At 33.0% G+C, this 12,705-nt stretch overlaps 1 protein-coding gene across 1 annotated transcript; it reads left to right on the plus strand.

The window, feature by feature from the left end:
- Nucleotides 1–2,446: 2,446 nt before the first annotated feature.
- Nucleotides 2,447–11,010, plus strand: RPN1A (26S proteasome regulatory subunit S2 1A). The gene is made up of 25 exons (XM_088092862.1): nucleotides 2,447–2,663; nucleotides 2,772–2,872; nucleotides 2,992–3,112; nucleotides 3,206–3,265; nucleotides 3,419–3,486; nucleotides 3,614–3,656; nucleotides 3,901–3,966; nucleotides 4,097–4,135; nucleotides 4,226–4,308; nucleotides 6,085–6,199; nucleotides 6,489–6,563; nucleotides 6,780–6,935; nucleotides 7,718–7,825; nucleotides 7,939–8,043; nucleotides 8,123–8,263; nucleotides 8,354–8,458; nucleotides 8,564–8,785; nucleotides 8,973–9,086; nucleotides 9,188–9,403; nucleotides 9,567–9,626; nucleotides 9,708–9,821; nucleotides 9,901–9,986; nucleotides 10,086–10,194; nucleotides 10,288–10,466; nucleotides 10,547–11,010. Exons 1-25 carry the CDS (start codon nucleotides 2,568–2,570, stop codon nucleotides 10,617–10,619), a joined length of 2,655 nt encoding a protein of 884 aa, XP_087948988.1. The 5' UTR covers nucleotides 2,447–2,567; the 3' UTR covers nucleotides 10,620–11,010.
- The last annotated feature ends 1,695 nt before the right edge of the window (nucleotides 11,011–12,705 follow it).

Raw genomic sequence — 12,705 nt, forward strand, 5'->3', positions numbered from 1 at the left:
ATGTCACATAAGCATGAAGTTAACGTCGTTGCTGTCAACTTAACGAACAAGATCTTATTCATACAATTTTCATAACATAGGGACCCAATGTCTTCATTTTTAAAACCGAGTACTAAACAGAAATTCACCTCTGAACATGTGGACGAAGTAAGCATTTAAGCCTTAAAAAAAACACAAGCTCGAACCATCGTGGCAATAGAAGGAGATGTATAGTCTTATGCAATAAACTCAAAATAAAAAGAAAATCATCAACACTTTACACAACAAAGATTACATGCCAAATTCATAAAAATGAAAAATAAATATTAGATCATATATTTATAAATGATCCTTTAACAAAATTCGTTTTTCTTGATAAGTGATCACATTTGTAAATCAAGTTGATATAGTTTTCTTGCGCAATAAAAAAATACTCACAAAAGTTGAGAGTTACTTAGTGTAAAAAAAAAATTCTAAGTCCTGGTTGAGAGGATTAACCAATAATAACTTGATTCACTATAAACAAAAGAAAAGAGTAGAAAATACTTCTTGTTGTAATGAGTTGACTACAATAAAACACTTTGCAAATTACTCAAATAAAGATATTACATAAATTAAATTAAATAAATTATAATAAAAAAAGTAGTATAACCATAATTATATAAAATAATATAATTACTTATCTAAGTAAACCATGCTAATTGTCTGATTAAAATTAGGTTTAATACCTATTTTGGTTCCTCGGTTTGTAGGGTGTGTTCAAAGTTGTCCTCCTTTTTTCAAAAGTTTTACAACCGTCCTATATTTTGCAAAAACAGTTTAAGTGGATCTTTTTTGCTTACAGCGTTAAAAAACTAACGGCAGATGCTCTCCTGGCAAAAACTAAATAACCTGTCCAATTAGTTGGCAAGCTCAGCCAATAAGACACTGGCACATGGCAGTCCCCTTTTCACTCAAAAGCTTTATCACACTTCTTCATCTTCTTCAATCGCATGCTGCTTCCCAAACCCTAATCCCCTTTTCCCCTTTCTGTGTTCAACGTTGAGGTTCTGAGATAAGAGAAATGAACTTCGTTTTTTAAGCTTTATATGTAGCTTCAGTTCAGAAATAATTTAACCGATTTTTATTTGTTTACTCAATTTTGTTTTACTGGGATAAAAAACCTCACTATCTTCCAATCCCAATGTATCACCCTTGCCGTAAACCAACATCGCCGCCTCCCCGTGCGCCTCCGCTCTCTCCACTACTACACTGTGCCCCATCTCCCTGCCCTTCCGCATGATCACCACCCACTCGTTCACGTTCACTCCCATCGCACCCAGGGCGTGGTAGATGAGTGTGGTGTAGGTAGCCATGTTGGTGAGAGCATCAAAACAATTTCAATCAATACAATCTTTACTCCTATACGAGAAAGAGAAGAGTATTACAAGATCTGGAAATATACAGTGGCACAAGATCTGAGGAAATACAATATTACAAGATCTGAAAATATACAGTGACACAAGTTCCCTTTTCCAAATTTAAATTCAATCTCAACCTCGCTTTAATTGTGTGCCATTGAGATGAACTGAAACTATATCAGATTAACAAAAAAGGAAAGTCGGGGAGGACCGCTTCCACTCTGCAATTGCAGCTCTGCCTGCGTTTATGTCTCTCTCCTCCCTCAACCCTTCCTTGTGCCTCTTCTCTTTCACATGTTTGTCTCCTAATACCTCTTAACTAAATTTGAAAATTAAGTAAATAATTTCCTTTTAAAAGACAGTTTTGTTCCGACGAGGTGAGGTGCAGGGTGAAGGCGCAAAGGTAGGAAGAAATGGTGGAGTTTGAGGAAGTGGAGAGAGAAAGTTTTTCCACTAGATAGAGGTTTTCAGAGGAGGAGAAGGAGGAAGCTGCAGAAGAGTACGGGAAATGCAAAGCAATGCCACGTAATAAGAAATTGTACAGCTCATTCAGGTTTCGCCACGTAGACAACTCTGCCGTTAATTTTTTTAACGCCGTAAGGAAAAAGGACTAACGTGAACCGTTTTTGCAAAATATAGGACGGTTGTGAACTTTTAAAAAAAGGAAGGACAACTTTGAACACACCCTATAAACCGAGGGACCAAAATAGGTATTAAACCTTAAATTTAAAATAACATAATCCAATTAAATATTGTTAAATTACTTTGAGAAAAAATCCTTGTGCTAATGAATGATCCATAATTTAATATGCATTATGCACTTATTTACAACATTAACCAACCCCAAATTTATGCTAATTACGTTTCCCCTCAAAAATTTTCTTTGGTATTTTCTTTATTATTAGAAAATAATACTAATAAAATAATAAAAAATAATGAATTACACTGTGTCGAATTTTTTAAGAAATCGATGAGTTTCTTGCTGGGCCTTTGCGGAATGGGTGAAGGCCCATTAATATGACAAAATCCTCGGCAGCAAGAAACCTTCGATTGTTATATGCTCCAAAGTGCTACTTTCCTTAATTTTGTGGCACCACAACACTCCGCACGCGAGATTTTCATCTCTTTTCCGTCGAAGTTCAACCCCCTTTCCTTCCTCAGTCATTTTTAGGGTTTCCAATTTCTTCGATGGCGCCCGATCCTAACCGCGCCGGCACCAGCGCCAGCACCAGTGCGGCCAAAGACGACGCCGTTTCAAAGAAGAAGGTCGAGAACGAAGATCTAGTAAGTTCAAAAGCCATGCATCAAAATTCCACTACTTTCTTAACTCTCATGCCTGTTAGGCTATTTCTTGTAAGTTAGAAATGAAAATCGATGTGGCAATTTGTGCAGTCCGACGAGGATTTGGCGTTGAAGCAGCAGCTAGACCTTTACGTGGAGAGGGTTCAAGATGCCGACCCGGGATTGCAAAAGGTTGCACTCGAGAGCATGAGGTAAACCTAGTAATATGCTCTAAAGAACAAATTTTTATTTGGAAGGGGATTTTTACCTTTTTTTTTATTAAGAAGAATTGATTGCGTATTTAGAATTCAAATGCGTGGTTTTGTTGTAGGCAAGAAATTCGAACTTCCACGAGCTCTATGACTTCCGTTCCTAAACCCTTGAAGTTTCTTCGCCCGCATTATGGAACTCTTAAGACGTATTATGAAACTATGGCGGAGTCTGATTTGAAGGTACTGTTATGGATATGGTGCTACCTTAGTACGGGATAGTAGTAGTATGGTTTTTGTAGTGTTGGTTAACCTAGTTGTCGTTCCTCAATGCAGAAGTACCTTGCAGATATATTGTCGGTTTTGGCGCTCACAATGTCTGCCGAAGGAGAACGAGTAAGTTAGTTTGCTTTGTTAGGAATTGAAAATATATTTCGTGATTGTCTTGGTTTGGTTGTGTTCCAGCATGGTGGTGTCCTTTCATTTAGATGCCTTTTTGGGCCTTTATAAATCGGTTTTTGTATTGATTATTTCCTATGGCTCTGTCAGGAAAGCCTCAAGTATAGATTACTAGGTTCAGAGGGCGATATTGGTTCCTGGGGCCATGAGTATGTTAGGTGAGAATAATGTTTGGGACTTTTTGTTATCATTATCGAAGATAATTACTAGAAAAGTTACAATTCTAGTGATTGAAGTCTGACTGAGGAGTTATCATTAATCTTACTATTTATGTATTTTTATCAGGAATCTGGCCGGAGAGATTGCACAAGAATATGCCAAACGGCAGGTTGAATATTTGGCTACTTTAAATTTTGATATTTAAATTAGTCCAATGAGTTAGCATGAATCACCTTCTCTATTTCATTTAATAATTTACTTTATATGCCGTCAACCGTAGTCTAGATGTTTGTACAATGAAGTAGTTTATCATCCCTTGGCTCCCCATGATCTGTGTTTAAGATGACTGGTGTGAACTATTAAAATTTATCTAATTGTTTTCTGTTTCTGTTTGATATGAAATGCTTTTACAGAGTGAAGAGACTCCTATAGATGATCTCATGGAACTCGTGCAACAAATAGTTGCTTTTCACATGAAGGTACAGTGTGATGCATTCATTTTATTCAAAAAATTGTAGACTCTATGGAATATAGATACAATTAGATATGTTAATGGAAGAATATTGTTTATTTATTTGTTTATTTTAATTAATTTTAAATTTCCTGCAGCATAATGCTGAACCTGAAGCTGTGGATCTTTTGATGGAGGTATTATGCCTGATCCTTTTAGGCTGTTGCCTAGCTTAGCTACTTTTTCCCGTAAACTAAATCTCTTTTTGTATTGCATTTTAATGTTAGGTTGAAGACCTTGGCATGTTGAGTGCACATGTTGACAAAACAAATTTTAAAAGAACTTGCCTATATCTCACCAGTTCAGCAAGGTAATGCAAACAGGGCTTGGTTTATATAGAGAAAATTCAATTGAGTTCATAATAGGCAAGTTATTATAGAGAAAAACACTCCCTCCTGTCATTATTATAAGGCACCATTAACCAAATTACGGGGTAAAAAAATAGGCAAGTTAGTTAATTTTGATAGATTTTTTTTTAAATAGTACTGGCTTGCCTATTTCACCCTTAATAATCAACGTTTAAGTTTTGTATATGAATTAAAAAACATTAATTTTCATAATAATTGCACATTTTGCTTGGAACACTGGGTGATGTACAGAGATTTTATAGCGTAAGAGAGTCGTGCATGGGAAGCCTAACGATCAACCATATGTTTATTCCGATATTTTTACTAAGGCATTGAGACATTGAGATTTTTTGTTTTTTACAGAACCAAAATCATCTGAATAGACATTGAGATTGTTAATCAGGAATTGATAAGTTCTCTTTATAACTTCTCCCACTAGATTGGAAATTCTAATTCTGTAATCAGATTTTTCAAAGCAAGAGTGGAATGATATGTGAATGAGAATGTTTTGTGAGAAAATAGCTTATCAAAGCTTACATGAACGAGAACTGGATAGTTAGTTGAGTGACCACCTATAAATGAATGGAAGTTTAAGCAGAAAATGGCACAATCTTTAGGAATTGAAAATGGTCCAAGTAATATTTCATTGGAAAGTACGTGAATTATAAGCTCTCATCGTTGCAGACAAACCCAAAAATACATACCTAAAACATTTAATAAGGATGAATAAGTAATAAAAAGTTAAATGTATCATTGGAAGTATAAAGTGCCTTACGAAAAGGACCATATAGAGTTTCTAGAAGGTCTTATAATAAGAACTGGAGGGAGTAAGAATTTATCATGGCATATGTACGTTTGTATCTTTTATGGTTTGATTGTATTTTTGTTTTTCAATTTATGCTTTTTCATTTGGTTTTCTATTTCTATGATGTCTCTATATTCATTTCTAAATTCCTATGCCTAAATTCTTTATTAACTAAACAGTCTTAGTTTATCATCCTGGTCTCTTCTATAAGTGATTGAGTGTTCCCATACTTTGGGAATGAGAACTGCTGTTTGCTTTAGTTGTAGTTGGATCTCTTACTACAGCTGTGCTGAGGATACTGTGGATTGGGAGTCTGGTTTTACTGACAATTATTTTTCATTTGGTTTGATTTCTCATGGCATATGAACGTTTGTATCTTTTATGGTTTGATTGTATTTTTTGTTTTGCGATTTATGCTTTTTCATTTCGTTTTCTATTTCTATGATATCTCTATATTCATTTCTAAATTCCTATGCCTAAATTCTTTATTAACTAAACAGTCTTAATTTATCATCCTGGTCTCTTCTATAAGTGATTGAGTGTTCCCATACTTTGGGAATGAGAACTGCTGTTTGCTTAAGTTTATTTGGATCTCTTACTACAGTTGTGCTGAGGATACTGTGGATTGGGAGTCTGGTTTTACTGACAATTATTTTTTTTATAGTTACATAGGTTCCGAAGCTTTTAAGTTTGTTGTTGAAATTTGAGAGTGATGTTTTATTTTATAATAATGCAGAGGTTTATGGGTGTATTCTGGCTTGTAATATAAAGATTTTTGGAGGAGGACTCTATTTTGACTTAGCATTGTGCATATAAATGTGATGTTGTTTTGCCTTTTCCTTTTATATGTTGTCTGGGGTAAATTAACCCTCTTTTTCTGACAAACATGTTATCCTGTAGATTGATATTCTTTTATTTGTATGTAATTTTGCAGATACCTCCCAGGGCCAGACGATATGCTAGTTTTGGACATTGCTTATTCAATTTATAAACAATTTGAAGAATATCCAAATGCACTCCAAATTGCATTGTTCATGGATAACATGCAGGTGTAGATATGAAATTCTTAACAGTGTCTCGTTTAACACTGGAGTTTGCATTCAATTCTCATAGTGTGTGTGTGTGTATGAGTCAGGAAATATTTATCTTTTGTATCTATTACTGTGGTTTGAAACTAATTAGTTGCAGGTAGATATGAAATTCTTAACAGTGTCTCGTTTAACACTGGAGTTTGCATTCAATTCTCATAGTGTGTGTGTGTGTGTATGAGTCAGGAAATATTTATGTTTTGTATCTATTACTGTGGTTTGAAACTAATTAGTTGCAGTGCTGTGACAGCATGTGAGGGACGTTTTCATCTCTTGTAATGATGTGCTGCGAAAGAAGCAATTCTGTTACATGCTTGCACGTCATGTAAGTCCTGCATTCTGTTTATTACTTTGTGAAATTATCTTGGTTCATTTTTCTTTGTGAGGCAGCTGTGACCCGTAAGTTTTATAACAGTGATGTTATTTGGCATAACTTGTTTGTCAACTCTAAAAGGTCATATATTCCGCTATCAAATTCTTTTGGGGGCTCCTTTTTGATCGTCATGTGAAATATTTATTGTTGATTATTATTTATCTGCAGGGAATTACTTTTGAGCTTGATGAGGAGATGGCTGCAGATGATGACAGAGAAATGTTTCAGGATATCATCAACAATTCTAAGTTAAGTGAAGGATATCTCACCCTTGCTCGTGATATTGAAGTTACAGAGCCCAAGTCCCCTGAGGATATATACAAGGTGTAATTTTGGTGATATTCTGCTATAAGGAATTCTGTACCAGATATAACATCCTGTGCATGTATAAATTTACATCTAATGCTATGATATCTTATTTTTACCTGCTAAATTTTGGTTCAAATTCATGAAATAGTAAGGCATGGTCCTTTTTAATATACATTAGTTTTTGAAGCTTTTGTTACGGTTGCTTGTCGTATCGAGGAAATTTTGTCGATAGTTATGTGTATTTTGTATCAGTGAATTCTGGTTTCATATATATTGAGTAATTGAAATGTTTCCTTGCTACTGAATTGCCCTTTCAGATTTATATGTAGTGCTTTTGTACATAGTTTATTTAATCATTTTCCACTAATATATAACACATGAGATTTTCTTACTAATTTATTAATGGACCAATTGTTTTTGATGTGCTGGTTTTTGCCAGTCAAATTTGGAAATGTACTTTAAAAGAGTTTAGACTATTAACTGAAATAATTTATATATTGATCATCAATGATGTGTCAAAAATGATTTGGGTTATTTTTTTGTGTGGTTGCTTTCTGGCTAAAGTAGCATCTGCCTCTTCTGATACTTAATTGTATTTCATTCAGAAAAAAAAATATTATTCTTATACTGGACTTCTTTTCGTTGAAATCGTTTTTGTACTAACAGAGACATCTCTGATAGTTTTCTAGTCCATGTACCAGAAACAAAAGGTTCTAGATGTGCTAGTTTCTATCTCAAGTGTGCCATTGTGTTGGTTAGCTGTCAACTTATGATTCACTCTGATTGATTTCTCCTAGGCACACTTACTTGATGGCCGGGCTAGTGCTGGTGCAAGTGTTGATTCAGCTAGACAGAACCTTGCTGCAACTTTTGTTAATGCATTTGTAAATGCTGGCTTTGGTCAGGTATACTATTTTTTATATTTTAATATTCTATATGTTCTATTTGTGATTTGGGTTAATGATGTCTTCTATTCTTCAATATTCTATTTCCCTCACTTCCCATTCTCATTGTGCAGGATAAATTAATGACTGTTCCTTCAGATTCTTCAAGTAGTGCTTCTTCTGGAAATTGGCTTTTCAAAAATAAGGAGCATGGGAAGACTAGTGCTGCAGCTAGTCTGGTATGCGTTTTCTTATGGAGTCACTTTTATGGGTTTGGATCTTGTAAATTTCGTTTACAACACTAGTGTATTGTGTCAGGGTATGATTTTGCTGTGGGACGTTGACTCTGGACTTGCTCAACTTGACAAGTACTTCCATAGTAATGATAATCATGTCATTGCTGGTGCATTATTGGGAGTCGGAATTGTCAATTGTAGTATCAAGAACGACTGTGATCCTGTGAGTTTCTTTTATCCTTATGATTTCTGCATATGACAGTATTCCACTTAACTTAATTTATATTTTAGATCTAATTTGATTCCTTTTCAGGCAATGGCACTTCTTGGTGATTATACAGATAAAGAAGACACATCAATCAGGATTGGTGCTATAATGGGTTTGGGTATTGCATATGCTGGTTCCCAGAATGAGCAGGTGATATGTTTTTCTCTATATTTTGGAAAATCTTGTAATAATATTTTTTGAGATACACTCTATATGCAAATGTGTAAGTTTTTAATTTGTTTTTGCTTATTTCAGTTACGTGAGAAATTGACAGGTGTACTGAATGATTCTAAAGCATCACTTGATGTGCTTGCTTTCACTGCTATTTCTCTGGGCTTGATCTTTGTGGGTTCTTGCAATGAGGAAATTGCCCAAGCAATTATATACACACTAATGGACAGGAGTGAGTCAGAGTTAGGAGAGCCCCTTACCCGACTCTTACCTCTTGGCCTTGGTCTTCTATATCTTGGGAAGCAGGTAATCTGTTGGTCGGCAGTCTCTTGTCTTTATTTCTTGAATTGGAGTTTATTTTCTTATAACCTGAATAATCTTATTTCTTAGTTTCTGAATAACAATTGATATTAAGCGGGTTCTGTTATTGGGTGAGGTCAAAGTTGTTAAGGTATAATACTCACTCTTCATTTGTGCTTTTTTGTTACTGCAGGACAGTGTTGAGGCAACTGCCGAAGTTTCAAAGACTTTTAATGAGAAAATTAGAAAGTATTGTGATATGACGCTTCTGTCATGTGCCTATGCTGGAACTGGAAATGTCCTCAAGGTAAAATGTTATGAAGTTTTTAAAAACAACTTCTGCGGTACCTTTATATGTTCATAATTGTGTATACATGTTTTTATGTTTGTATTTTCTGGTTCTTGTAGGTCCAGAATCTCTTAGGTCATTGTTCACAACATCTTGATAAAGGTGAAACTCACCAAGGTCCTGCAGTGCTTGGAATTGCTATGGTAGCCATGGCCGAAGAACTGGGACTTGAGATGGCAATTCGATCATTAGAACATCTTCTACAGTATGGAGAGCAGAATATTCGTAGAGCAGTTCCTCTGGCACTTGGTCTACTTTGCATATCAAATCCAAAGGTAAAAAGTGCACTTTGCAACGTTAACTTTTAACAGTGTGAAAGTGAAACAAATTAGCCGTGCTCTGAAAAACATGACTTGTAGTTCAAACTATTATATAATTGTATGGGTGTGAAACGTCACTTTCGATAACTTTTGCTAAATTTTTACTGAAACATTACAGGTCAATGTTATGGATACCTTAAGTAGACTGAGCCATGATACGGATTCAGAAGTAGCTATGGTGAGATGTCAAGTCTCTTTGAACATTTGAGTCTATAAATACCATTGCTTATTTGTAGCTAAAACAATTTATATGCTTTAGGCGGCAGTAATTTCCTTGGGTCTAATAGGTGCTGGAACGAACAATGCCCGAATTGCTGGCATGCTTCGAAATCTTTCAAGTTATTACTACAAGGATACTAGCCTTCTATTTTGTGTAAGCTTTCTCTAAGTTTCCCTCCTTATTTTCTATTTCCACTGTTTATATATGGTCACCCTTTTTCTTTTACTTACAGGTGCGGATTGCCCAAGGTCTTGTGCATTTGGGAAAGGGTTTATTAACACTTAATCCATATCATTCTGATCGTTTCCTACTATCACCGTAAGTAAACATATTCTTTCTGACTGTTGGTTTCTTCAGAATGACTTATACAACTTTATTATAACATTTTCTAATCAACATTCTGTATCATTTTTACAGGACAGCACTTGCCGGACTAATTACCATGTTACATGCATGCCTAGATATGAAAGCTATTGTGTTGGGGAAATATCACTATGTTCTGTACTTCCTCGTTTTGGCAATGCAGGTTTGTTTTAGTGTCGTTTTCTCTTTCCAGTCAGACTCTTCCTTTTGCCATTTTAAGCTATTCTCAGTCACGTTCTGTAATTTGTTGCAACAGCCAAGGATGTTGCTGACTGTGGATGAGAACTTGAAGCCTTTATCAGTGCCAGTTCGTGTTGGCCAAGCAGTAGATGTTGTTGGACAAGCCGGTCGTCCTAAAACAATTACTGGCTTTCAGACCCACTCTACCCCTGTTCTCCTGGCTGCTGGGGACAGGGCAGAGCTGGCAACAGAAAAGTAATGCACCTTATGCCTTCAAATTTTTAAACACGCTACGCTTATGTTCTCTCTAATACTAACATTTATTTTTTCTTCAGATACCTTCCCCTATCGCCAATTCTTGAAGGTTTTGTAATTTTGAAGGAGAATCCAGATTATAGGGAAGAATGATGGGTGCAGATCCACAGCGGTGATGTTTTTTTTTTCTTTTTAAGTGTCCAAGTAGTTAGTTGCAATGTATGACACTGTCTAAATGTAGAAGAAATTGCTTAAAATCATTCCTTCGTTTGGATAAAATGATTCAGAGAATCTTAGCACACGACACTTTATTTTCCATTTATTATTGAGCATATTCTTATACGAGCAATCTGGTTGTGTCGACTGATTTGAAAGCCGAAGTCTAGTGGTGCTGAGATATTTTTATTTGTAAACTTTTTTTAATATTGTTGGTCATCCTTGTGTAATTGACGCCTGAAAAAAATTCATAACGTCTTATGCCGATGAATGTTTTTGGACAGGTATAATGCAATGGTAATGCTATTGTCTCTGCTTTGCTACTTGACTTAATGGTATTGTTTTGTACTTTAAACAGTGAAACTCATAAGTGTAGGCTCATTGTATATGAAAGTTTCAATCATTAATTTTCTGTTTTAGATATCTATCTATTCAGGTATAATGCAATGGTAATGCTATTGTCTCTGCATGACAGCGTCGCTAATTTGCATTTGCAATAAATATAATTCAATGTTGGAAGAGTTTCCTCATTGCTCGAATTTGGTGAAAACAGGTTAGGTGGTTGGAGAGAGATTTTCACTACATAGAAATTATAAAAACATGCACTCAATACAAATACAAGTGTTTCTGAACAAATTTAAAATAGGTTATATTTTTCTCTCATTCAATTCAGGAATATTTTAAAGTCCTAGTTCCAAAAATCCTATCTAAAAGTGATTGGGACAAGATTTTCGTGGAGTTAGTCTCCAAATGCTAACTTAGTTGGATTTTTTTACTTTCTTTCATAGATTTTGTAAGTAAAAGCTTAACTTGTAACTAATATATATTAGTATAATACGAAAAGTTTAATAGTGATATTTGAAATTAATAATCTATTAAAAAATTACAAACTTTTAGTATAATTAATATAAAAATTAATGATTTTTCCATTATGTAATATATATATATATATATATATATATATATATATATTTATATATACATATATTATTTTTTTCCTAATATAGTTATTTTAACTTATATTTTTAGTTATTATATTTTAAATATATTATTATAATATTTTAAAAATTCATTTCATATTTAAAAACTCTTTTTTTGTTATTACTATATATAAATCATAACTTGAATATAAATATTAATGAAATATTCAACATTATTAATTTATCATTTACACATTTAAAATTATATATTTTATTATATAAAATAACATAATGTAAGTTTATTATATTTAAAGAAATATTTTTATATCATACTTATTATTATGTTATTAAATATAATCGTTATTAATTATAATATTTATTAATTTTATTAATTTTTAAAAAATTCTTTTATATCATTTATTAAAGTAATACGTAATATATTTGTAATAAATTCTCAAACACATAAGAAGCATATGTGACAATATTGAATTAATTTTAATAAAATTCACTAAAGTTTTTTTTACAATAACTATATATATTGATAATTCAAGAAAAATAAATAATTGATAAAATATAAGTTTATACATTAAAAAAACAAAAAATAAACTACATGTAATAAAAAAAATTCATAAATCATTCATTATTTTAAACTCTTAAATTGATGTTTTGTTTAGTTTTGATTCAAGTCTATATAAATTTTTTTCACAACAAAATTAAATAATTATTTTATATACTTTAAAAATATATTTAATCAATCAAAGAAAATTAAATTTTTTTAATCAGTCAAAAATTTCAACGTTTTACATAGTAAGTTTATTAAAACTCTTACAAAATCTATATTAATCTTATTATTAAAATGTTTCTACATAATAATTTAATAAATTAAAAATATTTATATTTACAACAAAACTCTTTTTTCATTCTTATTATTTTTTCAAATTGAAAAAGTAATAAAATGAGAGGTATTAAGCATTTTATCATCTTTTGCCTAACCTCCTTTACAGTATGAATTACAGTAGAGTTTAACTATTAAGTTTGAGATAAATTAGTGTGTTTCCTTACATTTATGGTACCAGCTGTGAATAAAAAAACTTGAGATGAAA

This window comes from Vigna umbellata, chromosome 6 (assembly GCF_029865625.1).
Source record: "Vigna umbellata cultivar VRB3 chromosome 6, Vumbellata_1.0, whole genome shotgun sequence".
Lineage (NCBI taxonomy): Eukaryota > Viridiplantae > Streptophyta > Magnoliopsida > Fabales > Fabaceae > Vigna > Vigna umbellata.

Coding starts and splice junctions, on each gene's coding strand:
- RPN1A (XM_088092862.1), top strand. CDS start 2,568: ATGGCGCCCGATCCTAACCGCGCCGGCACCAGCGCCAGCACCAGTGCG. Junction 9,822..9,900: donor ATACTAGCCTTCTATTTTGT/GTAAGCTTTCTC, acceptor TTTTACTTACAG/GTGCGGATTGCCCAAGGTCT. Junction 10,467..10,546: donor GCAGAGCTGGCAACAGAAAA/GTAATGCACCTT, acceptor TTTTTTCTTCAG/ATACCTTCCCCTATCGCCAA.